Below are 22,164 nucleotides of genomic sequence, written 5' to 3'. Positions count from 1 at the left end.
CTTACATCAGCACGCAGCAGCAGGCACATCAGCAAAGCTGCCGTCAGGGCGGGCTTCCTTCTCTGCCTGTGTCACGCCCTCGTGTGATGTAACATCGGCGAGGGCGGGACAAAGGCAGAGAAGGAAGCCCGACGGCAGCTTTGCTGATGTGCCTGCTGCTGCGTGGTGATGTAAGTTCACAGTGCTCGGGCCAGATGGAGGGGTGGTGGCGACTCCGGGGGTTGGGGGGGAGGGGGAGCGGTTCCGACGTCTGCAGCATGCCAGTAGAAACTTCCCTCTCTGTCCCGCCCCTGTCATCACGTATTGACGCGGGGGCGGGGCAGAGAGGGAAGTCTCTACTGCGCATTTGCGAGTGAGTACGGTCACTCGCTGTTTATATGTTTGATTCTTCACTCAACTTGGGTAACCTTTCCCTCTCTTGGAGCCCAGCAAATTTATCTACCGTATATTTATTTATTTTACAGACCCTTGATATACCACATATGCCAGGAATTGGCTTCCAAGTGGTTTACACAATACTAATCATGACTGTAGAAAGGGGAGAGAGAGAGAAAAAAAAATAACCCAGCAGCTCATCTGTAATATCTCCACCTCTGGGTCTTTCTCCTCAGTTGACCTTTGTTCCTGTACTTCATTTATCCTGCTAGTTTGCATTTCAAGAGCTCCTCTCTCCATCTCCACCTTGCCTATCATAGAAACCTTTCCCACCATTGCTGCCTCCAAATGCTATGGCACCACTCCTCTTGCACTCCTGGTTAAATCCCCTTTCTCCCTCTATTTCTCATTCTGTGACATCACTCAGCTGTTTCAAGTATTGTTCTTTAATTTGTCCAGTCAAAGAGCTTAGATTGGCATCAGTTGTCCTTTTGAAGCTTGTTTTGATATATTTCCTCTTCCTTGCAATTTCTGACAAGCCCTCTTCGTGTACCCTCTGTAATCAAATACAGAGTTTATAGTGTAATAATAGCAGTACATTATCTCCTTTTTATCTTCAAGAGTCCACCTAACAGTTTTTAATCCTCTGAATTTTTTCATCAGTTTCTGTGGTTTATCTCTTGCTTCAGTGGTCCATGACCAAGTTCACCATGGCCTATGATTGCATCAGAGATGTTTTCTTCTCCTGCAGGTTTTGCACTATTGCTGCCACCATCATTAGCCCTAGTGCATAAGCCAGAGGTGGGCATCTTTTTAACCTCGTGTGCAATCAGTATGTTTTCTTATTTTTCTTACTTATATAGCAGTGTCATCTTACTGAGATTTAGTATAGATATTATACAACAGGGTCACCGCGTGAAGGTACTCAGCAATTCAGGGAGAAAACATGTTCCCTCCCCCACAGAGATACACAGCAATTCACCAGTTATCTGCTGATTTGCTTGTGATCCCCCTTGATGCCTGTATATATACCTTAATACATCTACAAGGTGTCAAGATCGAGATCCTAGAGGTAATTTTTGACAGTAGATTGACCTTTAGTTCTCAGATTGACTCAGTGATTAAAACATGTTTTTTTTCAACCTTCATAAAATTTATTCCCTCTCCCCCCCCCCCCCCCCCCCATATCTTTCCTGGTCCTATCGCTAGTCATTACTTGCCTGGATTACTGCAATGCAAGTTTCCCATATTCAGCCCTCAAACATCTATTGCTCATTCAATCCACAGCTGTAAAACTTATTCATAAGGCCCATTGCTTTGACCATATCTCACCACTACTATTCAAGGAACATTGGCTACCCATTTCTTTTCGCATCAAATTTAAATTGCTTATTGTGGTAGCCTATTCCCTACACACCCTCACGCTAACTCTGATCTTCACAACAGGCATTGCTCCACTTATATCCTCCTCCATCCTCCACCTTGACATCACACATAACACTGCCTTTTGCTTTGCAGGCCCACAGCTCTGTAACTCACTCCCTCCAGAACTCAGACTTAAGGCATCTTACCTCAGGTTTAAACAATCTGTCAAACCTGGCTATTAAGCAAACGTTTAGATTCTTTCTCTAGTACCCTTCTTCTGCCTCAGTCCTGTTCAGTCCTTCTTATTCTTTTCCTCCTAGCTTGTTTTATATTGTAAACCACTAAGGGGCAAATCTAGTTTGCGACTGGCAGTGTATCGAGCATTGAAAAATAAATAATTAAAAAAAAAACTAACTAAAAATTTGCCTAGCCTGCTTTCTACATGTAAAACTCACTGTCATATCGTGTCGTATGGAATTTTGTGTTTACAGTAATGGCCAAGGTTGGGGTGGAAGGTCACTTTCGAACGGCAGTGGGGGCACTCTATTCAAATCCGCAGGCATTCATGTGGATTAATGGGGAACAGTCGGCGCTGTTTAAGATCAGAAGAGGCACCCGGCAAGGGTGCCCCTTGTCCCCGTTGCTGTTTGTGCTTGCCCTGGACCCATTGATTAGGGAAATCGTGTCACACCCGGAAGTGGAGGGGGTGAGATGGGGATCTTCCATGTTTAAAGTGTCTGCATTTGCAGACGACATATTAGTACATCTTACTCATCCCGGTCGATCGCTACGTGCCCTATTGGAACTGTTTCAGGAGTACGGTGACTTTGCAGGGTTTAAAATAAATTACTCTAAATCGGTGGCACTAACAGCTCATGCAAGTGTAAAGACAGAATGGGGAGCTGGATTCCCACTCATGTGGGCTTCGGAATTCATTCCATACTTGGGAGTTAAGATTACTATGAGAACTTCCATGTTATACCACCTAAATATCACTAATTTACTAGATAAAATGAAAGTAGACTAATTAGGTGGGAGGCATTACCACTTACGCTGCACGGGCGGATACATTTATTTCGCATGGTGGAATTTCCGAGGTGGCTATATACGTTCCAGGTGCTCCCCTTGCGGCTTAAATGCAGAGATCTAAAACAGTTACACCGACATCTGAGGAGATTTGTGTGGAGAATGCGAAGCCAAAGATGCCACTGACTTTGCTCATGGGTCCCTGGAAAGAGGGGGGTTTGGGCCTTCCAAATGTTCGTAGATACAATCAGGCCTGTCTGTTGAGACATTTGGGGGACTGGTTGTTAGGTAGGCAAGACTACACACCACGAAGTATGGAGTATGATTTCTTTAAACCATTCCACCCGCACTACCTGTTGCATGGGGATGGGAAAATGGTACCGGCCCATATTCGTCACAGCATACTTCTGGGCCCCTTGAGGAGGTGTGGAGAGATTTGAATAAGTCATGGGGCTTGGATGCAGATATTTCGGATTTATTGCCGTTGCAGGATAATCCACAATTTGGCCCCGGTACAGAGAACAAAATATTTCATAGATGGGTGACACTGGGGATCACGAGACTGGAGCATGTACTAGACGCAAGGGGGAAGATCCTGTCTTTGGGTGCTTTGGGAGTAGGTATAAGTATGAACCATATATTTGCATACAATCAGCTAGCTCACTATGTTGGGTCCTTGGACCAAAGTAAATTAGGGAGCGGTCACGGCAGAAAGCTTAGGGCCTTCTTTGGGAAGATCACAGGAGATAGGCTGTCCGTTTCAAGTTTGCAAAGAGCTTTGGGGAGCTGGAAGGAGAAAGAGATACGTCTGCTGCCTGTCAAAGATGGGCAGGAGACCTGGGGCAACCGCATTTAAAACTAGATTTCCGTAATTGATAGCACGTGTCCCCCAGATATCAGTAAATGCGGGCCTACGGGAATGTCAATACAGAATAGTGTATAGGGCCTATATGACTAAAAGCCAATTATTCAGGTTTGGGGGGGTCCCAGACCCGCTATGTCTGAAATGCGGGCAGGGGGAAGGCACATTGGTGCACGCTCTCTGGACGTGCCATAAGACTCAGGCTTTCTGGAAGCAGTTAATCCAATATCTTGAATCTTTGGTGCACCTGCGGATTCCATTCTCGCCCCAGGGAATATTACTGGACAAATATGAGGTATTTAGGCTTCATGGTAAGGGGACCCAGCAGCTCATTCGCAAAGCAAGCCTGGTGGGGAAAAAGATCATAATGGGTGTCTGGACGAATGAGTCTCCACCAGACTTTTGGCATTGGAGGAACAAGTTCCATGATCTCCTCTTGATGGAACGGAGGGGAGTAGGGTCTTCCTCCAAGAGGCGAAAAGCATTTCTAGCTGTTTGGGAGCCATACATACAATCACTGTCACCAAAAGCTCGCAGTTTAATATTCAATAAGCTCTGAGGGGAACTCAAAAGGCACACATAAGGGAGAGAAGAGGCACAAGGGGACACACAAGAGGGGTTACCAGCTAAGTATATGTTAAACAGCAATTTTGGGCTCTCATATGGGGTGGGGGGAGGGGGGGGGAGCAAGTTTAGGAGAAAGGTATCCAATGGTTAGAGACTACAATAATGGCGGAAGTTATTGATGATATGTTTCGGTTGTAACACTGAAGGTGTAGTTCTGGTTTCTGTGATTTGTAACGGTAACAGATATACACAAGAAGTTATGTTTTGTAAGAGGGAAGATGGGAGGGTGGGGGGAGAAAACTAGAAAAGTTTGATGGTAGACAATTTCACGCTGTCTAAGGAATTATACATATACATCTTGTATTATAGATTTGTTTGTTGACTGTAAATAAGCGCATAATTACTATCAATAAAACGTCGAAATATAAAAAGTTGTAAGGAAGGGAGGGGGCATGGGAGGAGAAAATGGGGAAAAAGTGATTGACGATGTTGAATATGTTGTTGGAATGTCGATTTGTATACTGATCCACGCTGTATGAATACTCCAAGTTGAATTGATTATGCATATCGTCAATAAAAAAGTTTAAAAAAATAAAAAAAAAACTCACTGTCATATTGGACACTCCTTTTTGAAGCTTACAATCTATTCAAGACAAACAGACAGGACAGAGACAAAAATGTTTTTTCATTAGAGCAGCATTGACAAGACAGAGTAGAAAAGAAAGGCCCCAGTAAAAGGTGGAGAGAATGAGAGATGAAGAGGTAGTGCATAGAGGCCAGTTTATTGGATATAAAGTGGGTGTTTCACCGGGAACATGTGAAAGGAAGAGAGGAAGAAAGGAGGGAGAAAAACTAAAGTGCTGGGTGGAAATATGCAGACTGGTTAGAGAATAGCCTTTAAGGGCCACGGTAGGGAAGGATATGCTATGAAGAGGGAATAAAAGAAAATAAAACGGGGAGGGAGTCTGGACTGTCACAAGAGTGATTACTGGGAAATTCTCTTGAATTGATGGCAGCCTGGTGCTGAGAACTTAATCCAATCGGGCTGGGTTTCAGAACACTTGTAATCCAGGCCAGGGCATGGGAAACCTTTGCGTTCCTCCTTTGCCACCAATATATCTACTGGTGGCAGTTCTATTACAGCACTCCTTCCCCCCAGTGGCAGATCCATCCAAAACAGAGGCAGTGGCTCTGGCATGATTTCACTCTCCACTCTGACCCTCTTTCCTGTGTTCCCCTCCCTTTACTCCCTGCCCATACAGCCCACCAACCCCTCTGTCTCCCCTTGCCCAGCAGCTCTCCTCTCTTCCACAGTATTCTCTCTCTTCTCTCCACTCTCTGCCCATCATACCAGCATTTTGTTGCCCTCTTTATGTAGCGCCCACTATGTTCTGCCTCTCCATCCTACCCACACCCACCCAGCATCCTCTTTCTCCACCCCACTACCCTTCTTCATGCCCTTTTTCACCAATCCCCATCCATCTAGAGCCCTCTCTTTCCATTCACTCACATTGTATTAATTTCCTATTCTCTTAGCCTTCCTAATGAGTGTAGCTCCAGGTCTCTTCTTGCAGTCTTCAGCCGCTGACATAAGCACTTCACCAGTGGCCTGAGCTTCCTCCCACAGTCTTTGGCCACTGGTGGGATGGGCTCCATCATCAGCCCCAGGCCTTAAGCAATCTCCTGCTGCTAGTGGGAGGACCTTCATCAGCAGCCCAATATTACCACTCAGGGCCAGCCTAACCATTAGGCAGGACTGGGCAATTGCCTAGGGCAGCAAACCTCCAGGTAGGAAGGCTGCAGTCAAAGCAAATCAATATATCCTGGCAACCATATATAAAGTAAAAGAAATGGTGCGGAGGGGGTGTGGATGGTGGGCAGCTTTCAGATTGCACATTTACCCAGATTATTCTAGGAGGGGTGGTGTTGGGGTGATCATGATTGTTGGGGAACCCAGGAGGCCTTAAAGTTAGCCGAAGTGAGGGCAGCAAGGCTGAACTCTTGCCTGTGGTGCCTAATTCCCTTGCACTAGCCTTGCCAGCACCGTAAATGGTGGGACAGCACATCTGAAACCCTGACTGCTGACCTTGCAATGCAGAAGATCAGCTGCAATTTTTAAAATGTTAGTGGTTGGTGCTGTGTCTCTCTTAAAAGTGAAAGGGTGGTAGCTGGAGGGTTCCAGGGTTTTGTTGCCTCCCCCCACCCCCACAAATTTTCACACTCTATGCAACTGCCTGATTTGCATAATAGAATGACAGGCCCTGCTGGCAGGCAGCATGCATGACATCTATATAAAGAATCTATAAGACCTAGATTTATTTTTTCCTTTATGTTGCAATTCAATTACTGCAATTGCAGTCATGTTATGTGATTGTTAATTTGGAAAATTATAAATAAATAAATATCTATCTATCTATATCTATATATATATAGATATAGATATAGATATATAGATATATATATAGATATAGATATATAAAAGAATCTATAAGATAAGTAAATATATCGCATGCATATTCACAGCCTGAAAACTAGATCTGTTTGGTGACGCTTTGGGATCAGGTTGGGAAACACCAATCTGAAATACATAAAGTGGCTGCAATCTCCTAGAACCTTGGTCTTTACTCCCAGTCCTCAAGAGCTACCAACAGGTCAGTTTTTTAGGATGCACCTAATGAATATGCATGAGAGAGATTTGCATGCCTACAACCTTGTGTGCAAATCCCTTTCATGCATATTCATTAGGCATATCCTGAAAACCTGACTATGAGGACTGGGAATGAAGTACCACAGTCCTAGAGGTTACTAGTAAATTGATGGCTGTGTGGTTAAAGTATTAATAATATCAATTAGGGGTTACTACCTGCAGTCTGGTGCTGGGCACCAGCGGCTGTCTGGATCAGACGCTAGCAGCCGACGTAGTAAGTATTCCTCATATTTTTCCAGTAGTGCATTGTCAAGAAGCAGACAGTGGATGTCTGAGGGCTGTATTAGCTCTGGGCACTGAGGGCAGGCAATCTGTACTCTGCTTTCCATAATTTCGATCTGCAAATACCGCTGCAGGCAATCCAGGCAACTGAGGTGGGAGCAGCAGGAGAGTGGAGGAAAGCACTTGAGTGGCTGGGGTAGCAGACACAGGGGACACTCCAGAAGGGTATCGCTTGGCACTGGAGAGGAGGTGGCTGTGCCCTCACTAGGTGTGAGAGTCAACTGGAACTCTTCTTGGCCCTTGGTAACTGTCCTCTCCTCTTCCGCCATGATTGGCTCCCCCTTTGTCCTAGGCTCTTGTCTGAAGAAGTCAAGGATGCTGAGCTGAGGGGGGTTGCTTAGGCCTCTTCATATTGAACTGGGAGAGTAGGGAAAGGAGAATGTACAATAAGCTCATGTCACGTGCAAGCTCTTTGAAACGTATCTGCTGTAGGACAGTCTCAGTGCACAATGTCAGAGAATGTGGGCACTATCCTCTTGTACTGTAGTCTATGCCAGACTCTCAGGGAATCCTCCTCTCTGGCCTTCTCAAAATGGCTTTCAGAACTGTAATATTCCTGTCCCCCATCTCCACTTCTCAGTGCTGTTGATGAAGACAAGATGATATCCCTGAAACAACAGCAGCAGTGGCGCCTTCACTATAAGCAAGGACCAGGCAGCAAAATAGTTTCAGTCAGATCAGTCTGTTGGATGTGTTTTCACCCCTTGATTAGTGGTTAGTGCAGTGGACTTTTATCCTGGGGAACTGAGTTCGATTCCCACTGCAGCTCCTTGTGACTCTGGGCAAGTCACTTAACCCTCCATTGCCCCTGGTACAAAAATAAGTACCTGAATATATGTAAACCGCTTTGAATGTAGTTGCAAAAACCTCAGAAAGGCGGTATATCAAGTCCCATTTCCCTTTCCCAAGGTCTGTGATGGCCACAGCTAGCTGCTCGTGGAATACGTGAAGTAGTCAGATAGTCACCAGCCTGTGTGCACCACTGCTGTTCTCTGATTGGCTTCTGTTTCTGTTGACAAACATAGAAGGAGCAGGGGAAGAATAAAAAGTTTGTTTGTTTTTTTCATTACTGATTTCCTAGGCGCTGCTAGAATTAACACATGATATAAACATGAGTAATCAGCACAAGATGTTAAAATATGTCCTGCATGCGATTAAAGTCATAGCAAAAAAAAAAAAAATTAAGATCTTTACACTCTCTGTTCAGAACATGTGTATCTGATTTTCAGCTCAGACCTTCTGTTTGTTTTGTTTTTTGCAACTTACTGGACAGTGAATATAACCACAAAGCTCTGGATGTGCTCTATCTGCTTCTGACCTCAATAGTGACAACCCATTCAGTGATGAATTACAGGGGGAGACAAAGAATGTAATTGTCTAGGACCCACGACTTGGGTAGGGGTAGAGGGTGGGAATACAGGGCTTGATTTAGTTTTAAAAAAATATAAGGTTAAAGAGAATTAATTAATTAATTTGTTCATTTAATACATTTATACCCCACATTTTCCCACTAGTTGCAGGCTCAATGTGGCTTACACAAACATAGGGTAGGCTACAGTACAGAAAAAGTACAATTAAACTATGTAAAAGTAAGATAATAGGCAAATAGGTATCTTATGAACAACAAAGATAGCAAAAGATAATACAAGATAATAGAGTCCATGAATCTTGGTGAGACCAGGAAGAAGTAGGTTATGTTGAGTCTGGAAGGTAGGCCAGAATGGGAATAAGAGAGACATTATATTATGACTGAGACACCTCCCAGAGTACAAGGCACCCAGAATCTCTGACCCCATTATCTAATAACATTAGCTGCAGCAAGGGGCACCTTGCACATCAGAATCCATCTACTAAATGTACCAGCTGCCTGGGTAAAGTGGTGATAACTGCCAATACAATGAGCAGCTCCATGCACACTTTCACGATTCCACTGATCTCAATAAGATTTTGGATATATAGCCTGATATTAATCAGACGTTTGGCATGCAGTTCACTGCAATGTCTACATAAGCTCCCTGGGATAGAGTTGTTTGTCACTCTGTCTTTCTGGGGAGCTTTGATTTGAGGGGTTCCACTTAACTGAAGGGTCAAGTATTACTTTCTTAGACTGTGACATAGGAAGATGTATCTGTGACAAAAATTTGAGCCAGCAGGGCATTTGAGTTGGTCTATTCCTCAAACAATGCTTGTATGATTGTCACATTATAAGAGTGTTTTTTCCCCAACAGTATCACTAAGAGATCCCAGTGAAAATAAATGAGTAACACCATCTGCAAACACGGCAATTTGTCCTGGCATCACAACCCTCATCTTCCTCCACCCCAACCACAAATCTGAACTAGGACTACAGTCTATAGACCGCCCTTCTCTTATAAGAACTGAAAAAAAAAAACAGCAGAGCATATGGATAGTCCCCCTTCTAATACAGCATCATAGTCTCTGGATTCCCCCATCCCTAGTCGAGTCAAAACACAATGTCACCACATCAGGATGCTTTCAGCCCCCATCTGAGTAAGAGCATCCCTCCCTGCTCAAGAAAAACAACAGAGTCTCAGTTCTTCCTATTCCAAAAGCCAGCACCCGAACATATGAAGCCAAAGGGAGAAAAGTGAAAGCAGGAAGGCAGGGAGTGGCAGATTCAGCTCCATCCTACGGAGGAGAGAAAAGCATGACATCATGCCCTTCACAGAGACAGAGCGAGGAAGGATTTCCCTTCTATTGAGGAACACATTCCCCTCCTCCCCATGACATCATGCGTCTAATGCTCAGCCTTGCAGTGACTGGGATGTGGTGGGGAGAATGGGTGCTGGCTTACCCTCCTCGGATCTCTGGCTCCAGGATCTCGGGAACGCTGCTGCCTGCGGAGCTCCCCCCTGCCACTAACATCTGCAGCTGGTACAGAAGCTCGGCCCCTCCTGCTTCTCAACAACCTGCCTCCTTCTCCTCCTCCCCCCATCCACTTGTCCCAAGGGTCCTACATATGTCACGAATCTGAGGGAGACCCAGGCAGACGCTCTGCTTTATCACAAAACACTCTGGGAGCTGTAGGGAATTTAGATCTTTCAGGGTAGACAAAATTATAAACAGCGCTGCTTCTCCCTTTCCATCTGCAGATGTGAACCCCATTTGCTCCTCATTCTCTTCTTCCTTTCATCGATTTGTTTTCGCCTCTTTCTGTTCTTCTCACTTGATTTATCTCTAGTTTTTGTTATCAGTTGTATGCAGAACTTTACAGACATAACAGACAGTCTCTTCCCCCTTGGGCATACAGTTTATTCACGGCAGACTAACAAGACATACAGATAAAAGAACACAGAGGAGGCTTTAGAGTTAAATTTGGGAACCTGAAGGTAAGAACCAAACTAGGTGAGCGATAGGTGAGGTTAATGCAGGTAGGGGGAATTTTGATTCTAGCTCCTTCACTTCCTCGCCTGCTTTTCCTTTCTATTCCTATTCTACTCTATGCTCAGTGTTTATTCCCTGCTCATATCAACACAAAATAAAAGTGAATTACAACAAATTACTATAAAACAATTACAAAAATGTACTAAAAAGATAGGTCTTTAGAGCTTTCTGAAACTGCAAGTAACATGGAGGGGCATAATCGAACATTGCCGGCCAAATAGATTGCCGGCGATCTATTTTGGCGGCGGCGCTAGAGCTGGCAGGAACCGTATTATCGAAAAGATGGCCGGCCATCTTTTTTTCGATAATATGGTTTAGCCCGGCCAAATGCCAGAGTTCGCCGGGGTTGAGATGGCCGGTTTTGTTTTTCAGCGATAATGGGAAAAAATGCCGGCGATCTCCAACCCGGCGACATCCAAGGCATTTGGTAATGGGAGGAGTCAGCATTTGTAGTGCACTGGGCCCCCTCACATGCCAGGACACCAACTGGGCACCCTAGGGGGTCAGTGCGGTGGACTTCAGAAAAGGCTCCCACATGCATAGCTCCCTTGCTTTGGGTGCTGAGCCCCCAACCCCCCCCCCAAACCCACTACCCACACATGTACATCACTACCGTAGCTCTTAGGGGTGAAGGGGGCAACTACATGTGGGTACAGTGGGTTTTGGAGGGCTCCCATTACCAGCACAAGGGTTACAGGTGGGGGGGGGGATGGGCCTGGGTCCGCCTGCCTTAAGTGCACTGCAGTACCCACTAAACGTGCTCCAGGGACCTGCATACACGCAGGCCTCTAGGACTTGTTGCTGCTGTATAACCTTGGCACACCAGTTGACACCTGAAGACTAATCTCTTTGAAAAAGTTCTTATTTGAATAAGCATGTTTACTCACAGTTAACTGCAGATCAGAGGTTGTGCCTCACTGGTAAAGAGTCTCCCTGGTACTGAGATTAGCAGTAGGTCAGAGCTGGCAGAATGGTGTACAATGCCCTCTTTCAGCTACATTCAAGGTAATAACTAAGTTCTCTAACGTGGGTAACACATAAAAGGGATCTAAAAGTGGCTGACAAAATGGCCACTACCTCATGGACTACCGGAAACAAAACTGGACACACTCTGACCCAGTTAGCAGGGGGAAAAGCACCATGGGAGTAGAGCCCACTACCCTACACCCACCACAATGCATTGCTGATGTGACTCTGCAGTGCACCTAACAGAAAAGGTGTCACACTCACCCGAGAGCCACATCATAACCAGGGAAAGGCTGTCAGAGGATAGAACACATTCTGCTGTCATGGAGGAGGGTACAGGCATTTGAGGCTGGCATTCAGGCTGGCAAAAAAGGTTTTTAGTTTTATTGTTTTAGTGTTTTAGTGTGGGAGGGGGTTGGTGACCACTGGGGGAGTACGGGGAGGTCATCCCCGATTCCTTCCGGTGGTCATCTGGTCAGTTGGGGCACCTTTTTGAGGCTTGGTCGTGAAAATAAAAGGACCAAGTAAACCCGGCTAAATACTGCTTAACGCCGCTTTTTTTTTCCATTATCGGCAAAAGCCGGCCATCTGGTAGCCATGCCCATGCCCGCCCATGTCCCGCCTTTGCTAAGCTACCAACACGCCCCCTTGAACTTTCGCCGGTGAAGCGACGGGAAAGCGACAATGCTGTCAAAAATGCTGCTTTCGATTATACCGATTTCGCCGCTTTTAAGAAATCACCGGCCATCTCCCGATTTATGTTGGGAAATGGCCGGCAATCACTTTCGAAAATGAGCTGGATAGTAACATAGTACATAACGGCAGGAAAAGGCCTGCATGGTCCATCCAGTCTGCCCAACAAGATAAACTCATATGTGCTACTTTTTGTGTATACCTTACCTTGATTTGTATCTGTCATTTTCAGGGCACAGACCGAATAAGTCTGCCCAGCACTATCCCTGCCTCCCAACCACCAGCCCCACTTCCCACCATCGGCTCTGGCACAGACCGTATAAGTCTGCCCAGCACTATCCCCGCCTCCCAACCATCAGCCCCGCCTCCCACCACCGGCTATGCCACCCAATCTCAGCTAAGCTTCTGAGGATCCATTCCCTCGGAACAGGATTCCACCACTCTCTCCGTGAAAAAATACTTCCTGACATTTTTCTTGAGTCTGCCCCCCTTCAATCTAATTTCATGCCCTCTAGTTCTACCTCCTTCCCATCTCCGTAAAAGGTTTGTTTGCGGATTAATACCTTTCAAATATTTGAACGTCTGTATCATATCACCCCTGTTTCTCCTTTCCTCCAGGGGTATACATGTTCATGTCAGCAAGTCTCTCCTCATACGTCTTGTAACACAAGTATTAGCTAAACTCCGAATCTGGACTGGAATCAAATTCCAGACTTTACTTGATTGGTAATTAAAATAACTTTCATGTAACCATTTAAGATGAATTCCTTTAACTGTAGGAAACCCCAGTCTTAATAAAGATCCAAAATGGGATGCAGACCGAACCTCAAAAAAAGTCATAGCTAAGCATGAGCATAAGGACAGCAACCACTAATAATTTTATACAAGACATACCAACTTAAACTCAACTTGAGCGCAGACTGGCAACCAGTCCCTGGTGTTTAGTGGCACCCACACCTGCACACCCCTCCATACCTGCACACCCAATCCTCATCCAGGCTCCCCCAATCCAGTATCTCTTGATGAGAAAAGAGTGATGCCCACTCGTTCTTGCCTCAGGTGCTGTCCTCAAAATGGTGGCTCCTGCCCCACCCAGTGCAATCTGGGATGCACTAGGCAGGGCCAGGTTACCATATAATGGAGAAAGTTTGACCAAAATTTGGCCAAGGTCCATTAATGCAGGCTGGATGTCATTCTCCCTAAACTGCTTAATGCAGATCAGACAGGTTTGGTGAAGAACATTCATCCATCATAACAAGCTCCTCAGCCTTTATAGCCATGATACTTCTGTTCCAGACCCACTCCCTTGATCTCTTTTTTCTGATTTCTCTCTGTAAGTTTGAGAGAAATCAGAAAAAATAGATCAGGGGAGTGGGTCTGGGGACAGAAGTATCATGGCTATAAAGGCTGAGGAGCTTGCTTGTTTGAACTATAGTGTTGTCACGGGTAACTGCTATACAGAAAGACAATGAACTAACTGGGAAAGAATCTTGCTTAGGAGACATATGTAATAACTACTGCTTGGCACATCCCAAGAGAGAGTAGACATGTCACAAGCTTCACATACAACAAGACAGAGATCATACAAAAAGTGAATGTAGATATGAACATGTGAGGGACAATGTTATAACAAAGCACTTAACATTCTCAAATGGTGTCTACTGTGCCTATCAAAACACATCCACAATTCTAGCAATCAAAAAGAGAACTTAAAAATGCAAAAATCAATAACTACCCTCCAAAGTAACATTTAAAAAATGTAATGGATCATCAAAACTGGGGATGTACACTGTACTATAATTGTACAGATATACCAATATATTTTCATCAGAAGTTCAAAGTAATTGTGCAAACTTATGGACCCTTTTACTAAAAGGTGGTAGGACTACCACTGGGGTTCCACACGGCAAATCAGCCCTACTGCTGGGCTCACCCAGGAGCCCGCCGGAAGTTCCAGGTCTGCCACGTGCCAGAAGAAAATAGTTTTTTATTTCCTAACGCCGGTAGGCGGGGAGTAGGTGTGTCTAGTGGTAATCAAGCAGCACCATACGCTGCCCAATTACCACTGGATTACCGCTGGAGTCCTCAACGACTCCTAAATAGGAAGTGGTAAGGGCTCCGGCAGTAACTGGCCAGCAGTACAATATAAAGCATAATAAAAAGGAGACAACTCCAAGGGGAGGTGGGAGGGTATGTGAGAAAATAAGGCCTGCTGTCCTTGGAGAATACCTGCTACAGGTAAGTATGTTCACTTTCTCTGAGGACAAGCAGACCTATAATTCTCACAGATGGGAATTCCTAGCCACCAGGCTCACCAAAAACAACAACCAGTGTTCGATTGAACATTGCAACGGCGAGGGCAAAAAAGTAATTAACCTGAAACTATATACAATCTGAGTGAGAGTGCAGCCTGAATCAGAACAAAATGGACCTAGGAAGGTGGAGTTGGACTTTAGACCTACAAACAAATTCTGCAGAACTGTGTGTCCAAACCGACTGTTGTGTTGGGTATCCTTCTCAAGGCAGTAATGAGATGTGAATGTATGGACTGAAGACCACATCACAGCCTTGCAAATGTCTTCAATGGAGGCTGACCTCAAATGAGCTACCAACACAGCCATGGCTCTGACATTGTGAGCCTTGACATGACCCTCAAGGGTCATCCCAGCCTGGGCGTAAGTGAAAGAAATGCAATCTGCCAGAAATGGTGCATCTCCAGATGGCAACTCCCATCCTGTTGGGATCAAAAGAAACAAAAGTTGGGTGGACTCTCTGTATGGCTTAGTCCACTTTAAGTAAAAGGCCAATGCTCGCTTGCAGTCCAAGTGCGCTTGCCACGATAGGCATGAGGTCAGGGAAGGAATGTTGGCAAGACAATCAACTGGTTCAGAAGGAACTCGGACATAGGAACAGGGTGCATGTGGAGGACTAATCTGTTATGATGAAACTTTATATAAGGTGCATCCACCACTAAGGCCTGAAGTTCACTGGCCCTGCGAGCTAAAGTAACAGCCACCAAAATTATGATCTTCCAGGTCAAGTACTACAGATAACAGGAATCAAGGGAAGACTGAATCCTGTACGTGGTGTCAATCTTCTTGGGGAGGAAAGGGACTGAGAGAGAGGACTCCCAGTTCTTCACCTGAATGTCCTGTAAGATCTCATGAAGTAGATCAATCACAGCTCTCTAAGAGGAGAATCATAGTCCAAGGACCTCGAACATCTTAGCCCTGGGCTCATCCTCCACTTCCAAAGGAATTGGCATGGCAGCCACCATCTCCTTTGGAAAAGAGGGGAGGAAAGGCTCTCAAGTGGAGACTTCCTCCTTTCCTGTGGAGGACAGGGATCAGATGGGATGCCAGCTCTTTCTCTCTTCCTTCCTTCCTTCCTCCCTCCATATTAGCATATTTATTTGCATAATGCTATATGCCCCACCCCATCCTTTGGTCCCCCCAAATGAAACAGTCATACTACGCCCATGCAGCACAGGTAACTTAATAAACAAAGGTAAAGAGCAAAATGGCCCACCTAGCTGCAATTTGTCCACTTTAAGTTCATGAGCTTAGAAATTCTTATATGGAACTCAACACTTAAGAATATAAGAATTGTTATACTGCATTCAGGTTAAGGTTCATTTTTTATTTGACATGCTGTTGACCACAAGAGAAGCTAAGCAGTTTGTTAATGTTAACTGGGATTGGGGAGGAGACGTTGAGAAAAATAAACAGCAAAATAACTTCATACATGGGAAAGGAGGGATATGCAAGGATACAGTCTATGAGCAGGGAAGTTTATGGGTCAGATCAAAGGTCTGTCTAGCCCAGTATCCTGCTTCTAGCAGTGGCCAATCCAGGTTGCAAGTACCAGGCAGAATTCCAAAAAGTAGCATGATTCCATGCTACTTAACTCCAAAGATAAGCAGTGGCTTTCCCCAAGTCTACCTTATAACAATTTATAGATTTTACCTCCAGGAATTTGTCCAACCTTTTTTTTAAACACAGCTACATTAACTGCTTCTACCACATCCTCTGGCAATGAATCCTAGAGCTTATTATACATTGAGTGAAAAAATATTTCTCTTATGAGTTTTAAATGTATTATTACCATGTCCTTCTAGCCTTTGCATTTTTTGAAAGTAAACAATCAATTTGTGTTTACCCATTTCACTCCAGTCAGGACCTTGTAGATCTCTATCATATTTCCCTCTCAGCTGTCTGCTCTTCAAGCTGAAGAGGAAGAGGTTAAGGTTTTCCTCATATGAGAGTTCCATCTCCTTGATCATGTTGGTCGCCCGTCTCTGTAACTTTTCTAATTCTGCTTTCCTTTTGAGATGCAGTGACTGGAGCTGCACGTAATACTCAAGGTGCAGTTGCACCATGGAGTGATATTCTAATATTCTATATTCTATTCCTAATAATTGCCAATATACTTTTGTATTTTTGGGCTGCTTCTGCACACTGAGCAAAGGATTTCACATATTGTCCACAATGACACCTAGGTCTTTTTCCTGGGTGGTGACTCTTAATGAGGAACCTAGCATTATATAGCTATAATTTGGGTTATTCTTACATGACTTTGCACTTTCCATGTTAAATTTCATCTACCATTTGGATGTCCAGTCTTCCAGGCTCACACGGTCCTCCTGCAATTTCTCATAGTCTGCATGCTATTTAACAACTTTGAATAATTTTGCGTCTTTTGCAAATTTGATCACTTTACTTGCTGTTTCCATTTCCAGATCATATATATGTTATAAAGCCCTGGTTCCAGTACTGTCCCTTTGCATTCCATTATTCACTTTCCTCCATTGAGAGAATTGCCCTTCCAACCTTACTCTTGGTTTTCTATCTTTTAACCAGTTTCCAATCTGCAACAGAGCATTGCCTCCTATACCATGTCTTTTTAATTTCTTCAGAAGTCTTCAAGCCAATCCGCTGTTTTTTTTAGCTTGCATCGATTTCAAGCCCCTGACGCAGCCCTTGTGGGCGAAACACAGTCTGTGTCAGGTGATTATCTTATAATAAAGTTTTGAACCATACCACTGATTGATCTGCTCTGTTTGTATCCACCCCAGGCATTAGATCAGGAGTGTTAACAGAATCGGTAGCCCAACGGTAGCCCTTCCTTGACTACCACCACCATCAGTTTAACGAGGTGAGATGCTTTCACTTTCTTCTTAGATGATGTGGCTGAAACTTTAGAGGTTATTAAGTCTCTGAGTTTGAGAGTTCTAATTTCCAGAGATTTAGTCGACAGTTTTTTTACACTCTGGGCATTTGTCAGACTTACATTGCTGCCCCAACTGAGTGTGTGGGTCAGTAGCTAACATTTTTCTGTTACAAGGCTTCTATGACATCAGAAAAATTAAGGATGCAAATCAAATTTGGTAATGATGAATGAAAAAATTAGATAATTAGAAAGAAAATGTGAGAGAAATGTGGTATTTAGTGTGTGAAGACACCTAAAGGCTGAACGGGCCTTGATAGTATTGCGGATGAATAAAAACTGAGGCAGGAGGGGTGAGCATTATATACAGTAACTGTCAGTGGCGGGAATATAAGGACATGTGCAGAGAGCTCTCGAGTTTTTCTGTGCTTTAGAAAGGCCGGGTCAGGAATGCAGCCATGATGTCACTTCAGCTGTGTGGCTAGATGATCCAAGGAGGTTAGATTGAGAACAGAAGATGATATGAGCCTATGTGGCCCATTATAGGCAGAACTTGCTGGTGTAAGCGGAGATTGCCACCATTTTTCATTCATCCAAAACAATTGCAAACACTATTGAAATCAATAGCAAAAGATTGTTAGACCTGGAGTGGCATAATCGAAAGGGACGCCCAAGTTTTCCTGGGGATGTCCTCGCAGGATGGCTCCAGCAAGGGGCGGGGGAAACCCGTATTATCGAAACAAGATGGGCGTCCATCTTTCATTTCGATAATACGGTCGGGGACGCCCAAATCAGCAAATTTAGGTCGACCTTAGAGATGGTCGTCCCCAGGACTTGGTCGTTTCTGATTTTCAGCAATAATGGAAACCGAGGATGCCCATCTCAGAAATGGCCAAATCCAAGCCATTTGGTCGTGGGAGGAGCCAGCATTCGTAGTGCACTGGTCCCCCTGACATGCCAGGACCGGGCACCCTAGGGGGCACTGAATTGGCCTTCACAAATTGCTCCCAGGGTACATAGCTCCCTTACCTTCAGCCAGATGCACTAACTGAACGGAAAAAGCCCTTCCCTTACCAATCCCTTAGCGATTTGGAAAGGAACTCGCATGCAAATGAGCTGCTTGCTGTTAGCTTCATTTGCACACGATTTCCTTCCTAAGGAGGGGAAGCCAGTGCAGAGCAGCCAAGCGTTATGCTTGGCTGCTCTGCGCATGCCAAAGACGGCTTCATACATGCAGACAAGCTGCGTGTATAATAGCCGTCTACAACCTTAGAAAAACACAAGTCCAGGTGAAGAAGTCCAAGTGCTCGTCAGGGATGTGGTTTTTTTTTTAGAGTATGGGTGAAGGACATCCTTTGCTATGCCTCCTTCCCTGCGAGGGGTAGTTGAGGATGTCCAAAATGTGGATGTTTCTGTGAGAAGGACGTCCATGCTTTGCTATGCCTCCGACACCCCCCTTTATTTATTTATTTGGATTTTGGAACTGGCCACCTCTGGATTGCAAGACCAGTGCTCTAACCACTAGGTCACTCCTCCACTCCACCTCCACTCCCTTGAAATTTGGCCATCCCTGTGAGGGGGGGGGGGCAGTTCAGGATGTCCAAATGTTTGAAAGAAGGACATCCACGCCTTCGCTATGCCTCCGCTGACACAACACACACCTCCCCTCCCAGGGACCTTCATACCTACTGCGATGGACCTGAGTATGACATTTCAGGCTGGCAAAAAAGGTTTAAAGTTGTTTTTTCAGGGTGGGAGGGGGTTAGTGACCACTGGGGGAGTCATCCCTGATTCTCTCCGGTGGTCATCTGGTCAGTTTGGGCACCTTTTTGAGGCGTTGGTCGTAAGAAAAAATGGACCAAGTAAAGTCTGCCAAGTGCTCTTCTTTTTTCCATTTCACTCAAGGACGCCCATCTGTTAGGCATGCCTGCCTCCGATACGCCCCCGGGAACTTTTGTCGTCCCCGCGACGGGAAGCAGTTGGGGACGCCCAAAATCGGCTTTTGGTCATGCCGATTTGGGTGACCTGAGAGAAGGTAGTGACAGCAGCTGGCCTTGCTGAGTTTAAAGGGGGTCTGGACAGATTTCTGAAGAAAAAGTCCATTGATCATTATTAAATTTTGTTTTTTTTTGCCAGGTTCTTGGGGCCTGGATTGGCTGCTGTCGGAGACCCGAGTGCTGGGCTTGGTGGACCTTTGGTCTTTTCCCAGCATGGCAGTGCTTATGTGCTTATAAGGACGGCCCATCTCCGATCTTGTGTCAAAAGATGGGCGCCCTTCTTTTTTGAAATAAGCCTGATAATGGACCACCTATGCAGGGTCATCTGTAAAACGTCAAAAGCTGTTCCAGTTGATAGGCAGTGTCTTAAAATGTGGAGGACAAAAGATTTTTAAAAACTTATTTGACAGCTTTTTAATTATGTGAAACCTTTCCATATGTAGGTATTCAATTTTATATCACTAAAACAGTTTAAAAATTATTGTTGCTGGTAGAAACAGCAGTTAATAAAATCTATATTTTATGCTCATTTTTCTACACTTTTACATAAAATACAGTAATACATGGCCAAATCTCAGTGAGGATATCCTGTTTCCTGATGGGTTCATCTTAACTGTTGTTGTAATCTGTCTTTGTAATCTGCTTTGGGAACCTGGTATTATAAAGATGGAATATATTGAATTAAATGGAAGTAAATTAAACTTTCTTTCATTGGACACATGGAACCACATCTTCAGTTCATCTGTTTTGTAGAAGTTCACATTTTAGATATCACAAAAGGATTATTCAATTTTGAGCATGGTTCAGGAACAAGTGGTTTTATAAGTCAAAATAAAAAAAAATTTTTGTGTCATGCATATTTCTTTTGTTTTAAACATAACTAAATGGGCATAAGCCCCTAATGCAGGTCCATTGTTTTCTTATATTTTGTTCTTGTGATGGACTTATACTGTTCCAAAACTGAAAACTCTTACCTCTTCTATCTAGTCGATAGTAAAAGGAGCTCACTGTGAACACTATCCACCCTAAAATGTTGTTTTGTGGCTGTATATGAGGAACTGTAATATTGAATAAATAAGTACAGTGGTGGAAATAAGTATTTGATCCCTTGCTGATTTTGTAAGTTTGCCCACTGACAAAGACATGAGCAGCCCATAATTGAAGGGTAGGTTATTGGTAACAGTGAGAGATAGCACATCACAAATTAAATCCGGAAAATCACATTGTGGAAAGTATATGAATTTATTTGCATTCTGCAGAGGGAAATAAGTATTTGATCCCCCACCAACCAGTAAGAGATCTGGCCCCTACAGACCAGGTAGATGCTCCAAATCAACTCGTTACCTGCATGACAGACAGCTGTCGGCAATGGTCACCTGTATGAAGACACCTGTCCACAGACTCAGTGAATCAGTCAGACTCTAACCTCTACAAAATGGCCAAGAGCAAGGAGCTGTCTAAGGATGTCAGGGACAAGATCATACACCTGCACAAGGCTGGAATGGGCTACAAAACCATCAGTAAGACGCTGGGCGAGAAGGAGACAACTGTTGGTGCCATAGTAAGAAAATGGAAGAAGTACAAAATGACTGTCAATCGACAAAGATCTGGGGCTCCACGCAAAATCTCACCTCGTGGGGTATCCTTGATCATGAGGAAGGTTAGAAATCAGCCTACAACTACAAGGGGGGAACTTGTCAATGATCTCAAGGCAGCTGGGACCACTGTCACCACGAAAACCATTGGTAACACATTACGACATAACGGATTGCAATCCTGCAGTGTCCGCAAGGTCCCCCTGCTCCGGAAGGCACATGTGACGGCCCGTCTGAAGTTTGCCAGTGAACACCTGGATGATGCCGAGAGTGATTGGGAGAAGGTGCTGTGGTCAGATGAGACAAAAATTGAGCTCTTTGGCATGAACTCAACTCGCCGTGTTTGGAGGAAGAGAAATGCTGCCTATGACCCAAAGAACACCGTCCCCACTGTCAAGCATGGAGGTGGAAATGTTATGTTTTGGGGGTGTTTCTCTGCTAAGGGCACAGGACTACTTCACCGCATCAATGGGAGAATGGATGGGGCCATGTACCGTACAATTCTGAGTGACAACCTCCTTCCCTCCGCCAGGGCCTTAAAAATGGGTCGTGGCTGGGTCTTCCAGCACGAAAAAAAAAAAAAAAAAAAAAAAAAAAAAAAAAAAAAAAAAAAAAAAAACAATGACCCAAAACATACAGCCAAGGCAACAAAGGAGTGGCTCAGGAAGAAGCACATTAGGGTCATGGAGTGGCCTAGCCATCACCAGACCTTAATCCCATTGAAAACTTATGGAGGGAGCTGAAGCTGCGAGTTGCCAAGCGACAGCCCAGAACTCTTAATGATTTAGAGATGATCTGCAAAGAGGAGTGGACCAAAATTCCTCCTGACATGTGTGCAAACCTCATCATCAACTACAGAAGACGTCTGACCGCTGTGCTTGCCAACAAGGGTTTTGCCACCAAGTATTAGGTCTTGTTTGCCAGAGGGATTAAATACTTATTTCCCTCTGCAGAATGCAAATAAATTCATATACTTTCCACAATGTGATTTTCCGGATTTAATTTGTGATGTGCTATCTCTCACTGTTACCAATAACCTACCCTTCAATTATGGGCTGCTCATGTCTTTGTCAGTGGGCAAACTTACAAAATCAGCAAGGGATCAAATACTTATTTCCACCACTGTATATGTTTTTGTTCCTAGTCACGGATCCAAAG

At 44.6% G+C, this 22,164-nt stretch overlaps 1 protein-coding gene across 1 annotated transcript in view; it reads right to left on the bottom strand.

Moving 5' to 3' along the window:
* Positions 1-7,535, bottom strand: part of LOC115466979 (E3 ubiquitin-protein ligase RNF19A-like) — an 86,217-nt gene extending 78,682 nt beyond the window's left edge. The window contains 2 exon segments of the mRNA XM_030198589.1: positions 7,059-7,516; positions 7,518-7,535. Of these exon segments, the coding sequence (XP_030054449.1) occupies positions 7,059-7,516; positions 7,518-7,535 (476 nt within the window).
* Positions 7,536-22,164: the final 14,629 nt, after the last annotated feature.

Source organism: Microcaecilia unicolor, chromosome 3 (assembly GCF_901765095.1).
Source record: "Microcaecilia unicolor chromosome 3, aMicUni1.1, whole genome shotgun sequence".
NCBI classification, from domain to species: Eukaryota; Metazoa; Chordata; class Amphibia; order Gymnophiona; family Siphonopidae; genus Microcaecilia; species Microcaecilia unicolor.
Note: the sequence above shows the minus strand (reverse complement) of the source record. Positions and strands in the feature narration are given on the sequence as shown.